Consider the following 3,820-nt stretch of genomic DNA (forward strand, 5'->3'; position numbering starts at 1 on the left):
TTCATTAGTTGGTGAAGGGTAGAAGACACAGCCCCAGCCATATGAATAAACGGTCTTCCTAGAAGCAAGTTGTAACTGGTGTTGATATCCAACACTTGAAACTCGACGTTGAATTCCGCAGGACCTACCTGAATATCCAAGTCCGAATGGGCCCAAATTTATGGGCCCATCTTTTCTTTTTACCTTGGATCACAGTTAAACGTGGTGGTGAGTAATGCAGAACTTGCTAAAGAAGTACTTAAAGATAATGATCAAAATTTAGCCAATAGGTTTAGGACAAAACCTCTTGAAAATGTGAGTAAAAATGGGAAGGATTTGATATGGGCCGATTATGGGCCTCATTATGTGAAAGTTAGAAAAGTTTGTAATCTTGAGCTTTTTACTACAAAGAGACTTGAAGCTCTTAGGCCCATTAGAGAAGATGAAGTTACTGCCATGGTTGAAAGTATATTCAAGGACTGTACTAAGCCTGGTATGTCTATTTAATTAATCTGTTAAATACTTTGCATGTTTTACCTACTTCAGAATAAGTTAGGCTTGATGAATATGTCTAACGTTACATATCACTAAAGTTAAAGACAAAATTGAAGTTCCAGCATTTCTAATTGAACTTCAACAATATATGCATATTAACTTTAGACTGAAGTTTAGACAAAGACGATTAAATTCAATAACATATAATTGTGTATGAACTTCAGTCATGTGTATGTCAAAAGTTCAAGGTAAAAATAATTAAACTTCAGTCGTATATACTTAAACTTTAGCTATATAACACTTCACACAACACATGTTGCTATGAGGTGTCGATAGATCTTTTTTTTCATTTCTATGTACGTAGTTAATAATGGGTTAAGAGTGAAAACTCGACTTAGTCAACATTAGCCGAAAACGATAGGAGCATCATTATCATTTCGTTAGTTAAATATTAATATTAAAATACGTGATTAAAGTTCATTAATCGTATCAATAATCATTAGATGGAATTCAATTAACATTTTTATATTTAAGGTTGTTGCGTATAAGTACTACTTTCCAAGGGTAAGTCTATTTTTTTTGTTCCAGTCAAAATATATAGGAGATAGACTTAAAGTAATCCCATAGCACACGCTTTATAAAAAAAATTAACAATATTTTTTAGGTAACTCATAGTCAAAGAATTTACTTAATCGAATATTATAGAATTTGATCATTATCATACCTTGGTTAATATTTTATGATACTATATATGTTTAGAAAGTGGAAGTTCCAAATGATATTAAATTAAGTACACATATAGCTTTCACAACCATAAAAAAGTACATGCATAGTAGGTATACTACTGAATATTTTAATTAAATGGATAATAATAAGATCACGACTTTAAAAGGTGACAAATATAATATATACTAAAGTTTAGTGTAAATTTAATACTAAAACTACAACAAATACTCCGTATGTCTGACCCTTTTATATTTTAAGCATACTAATTGCTAGCTAAAAACGTAACGTTAGATGTTGAACTTTAAAAGTTTTTATATCACGTGCAGGCAATGTTAGTAAAAGTATGATGCTAAGGGGCTACTTGGGATCAGTAGCATTCAACAACATAACAAGGCTAACATTTGGAAAAAGATTCATAAACTCAAAAGGTGAAGTTGATGAACAAGGTGAAGAGCTCAAAGCCATTGTAACAGATGGGATAAGAATTTCAGGAAAACCTAATTTGGGAGAATTTGTACCATGGCTACGTTGGGTATTTAAAGATGATAATGAAGCTCTTGAGGCACAAGATAAGCATTTGGATGAATTTACAAGACTTATAATGGAAGAACACACAATTGCTAGGAAAATAACTGGGGAAACCAAACATCATTTTGTTGATGCTTTGCTTACCCTTCAAAAGGAGTATGATCTTAGTGATGACACTATTATAAGCCTTTTTTGGGTACGTACTTACGGAGTTTAACTTTTATATACTGATATTTATATTTATGCATGCTTTTGTATTAATAAGAGCTTATCATCAATTATTGTAGGATATGATAGCAGCAGGGATGGACACAGTAGCTATAACAGTTGAATGGGCTATGACAGAACTTGCAAAGAATCCAAGAGTTCAACAAAAGGTTCAAGAAGAGCTAGATCGAGTTATTGGATCGGATCGAATCGTAAACGAAACAGATATCTCCAATCTCTCCTATCTACAACATGTTGTCAAAGAATCACTAAGGATGCACCCTCCAACTCCCCTAATGTTGCCACACATGGCAGGTAACAATGTCAAAGTGGGTGGTTACAACATTCCAAAAGGTTCAATTGTACATGTTAATGTTTGGGCGTTAGGTCGTGATCCAAAAATATGGAAAGAACCATTGCAATTTAGGCCAGAAAGATTTATAGAAGAAGATGTTGACATGAAGGGACATGACTATAAGTTATTACCATTTGGTGCTGGTAGACGTATATGTCCAGGAATGAACCTTGCTGTTAATTTGGTTACGTCTATGTTAGCCCATTTGTTGCACCATTTTGTTTGGTCACTGCCTAATGGTGTTAAGGCTGAAGATGTTGATATGATGGAGAGTCCTGGCACAGTGACATACATGCAAACTCCATTACATGTTGTTCCTACTCCTAGGTTACCTATACACTTATACAACACATGTTCAATGAACATGTAAAATCACTACATGATTATATAGTATGTAACATCTTTTATTCTTGCGCTGGTTATGTCTTATGTTTTTTGTCAAGTTATTTTACTTTCACCTTGTAACATCTTTCTCAAATAAAATTTAACATTATTTTTTATTTTGAAGTACTAGAAAAATTTCAATATGTATATGTCTCCAACATATTTATTTATTTATTTTGAACAATACTTTTAACTCAACTTCAAAACATTTTTTTTCTTTGAAGAATGTACCAGCTGTTCAAGAGTCCCATATAAGGGCAAGTTTGCAAGAAATAATACTACATAATGGAAGGATTATATATATAGACCCTAAATATATTTAATATTTTGTTAATTTAAGAACGATATAATAACTCATAAACTTTAAATTTGAACTCATTTTTTTGACTATGTTATAATGAGGAGTTATATATATCTCCACGCTCAAGCTCGCCATAGGTTTGGGGATTATGATGATTAATACATATATATTGCTAATTAGTACTATTGAGGCCTTAAAATAGAAAAAATATTTTCATAGGAAGCATTTACTTGGATCTTTTATTGCGATACGTATTAATATTAATAATAAGGCTAGTGAATTTTAAGGTCATCTTTTTCTCATTCACACAATTATGTTGTACTTGATTGTACACGCACAAAATATTTTTAATTCTCTATTCATTTAAAAAAAATGACCTATTTTTTTTTATTTGCTTAAAAAAGAATGACATCTTTCATTTTTTGGCAGCACTTTAATTTCAGTTTCCACATGACATGTTTAAACCACAAGATTAAAGAGCATTTTGATACATTTGACATAATTTTTTAATCTTTACTTTATTTTCTTAAACTTTATGTCAAGTCAAACTAGAATCTTTTTTAAACCGAGATAATAATATCTTTTGTACTAATCTCGTAGTTGAAGTTAGTAATTAATGTAGCTAGCTACTACTTCAATATACAACCTTAGGTCTTATATAATATTATCATATTAGTATTCTTAAACAGGAGGATTTATTGATAAGGAGACGGAGACACTCTGAGCTAAGATAGTTTTGTTCACATACTCAAATTAGATAACATACTAAAGTTAAACTTTTTTCTCTTCATACAAAGCTAGAATTTTGTTATGTCATGCTTATTTCAAGGTGACATATCTAGTTT

General features: G+C 31.2%; 1 protein-coding gene across 1 annotated transcript in view; it reads left to right on the top strand.

The window, feature by feature from the left end:
- The window catches only part of LOC102590105 (cytochrome P450 98A2-like), a 3,520-nt gene extending 753 nt beyond the window's left edge, over window positions 1–2,767 (top strand). The window contains exons 2-4 of the mRNA XM_015305857.1: window positions 270–472; window positions 1,527–1,924; window positions 2,016–2,767. Of these exons, the coding sequence (XP_015161343.1) occupies window positions 270–472; window positions 1,527–1,924; window positions 2,016–2,660 (1,246 nt within the window). The 3' untranslated portion in view covers window positions 2,661–2,767. The remainder of the gene's footprint in view (window positions 1–269; window positions 473–1,526; window positions 1,925–2,015) is intronic.
- The last annotated feature ends 1,053 nt before the right edge of the window (window positions 2,768–3,820 follow it).

This window comes from Solanum tuberosum, unplaced genomic scaffold, assembly GCF_000226075.1.
Source record: "Solanum tuberosum cultivar DM 1-3 516 R44 unplaced genomic scaffold, SolTub_3.0 scf01355, whole genome shotgun sequence".
Taxonomy (NCBI): domain Eukaryota; kingdom Viridiplantae; phylum Streptophyta; class Magnoliopsida; order Solanales; family Solanaceae; genus Solanum; species Solanum tuberosum.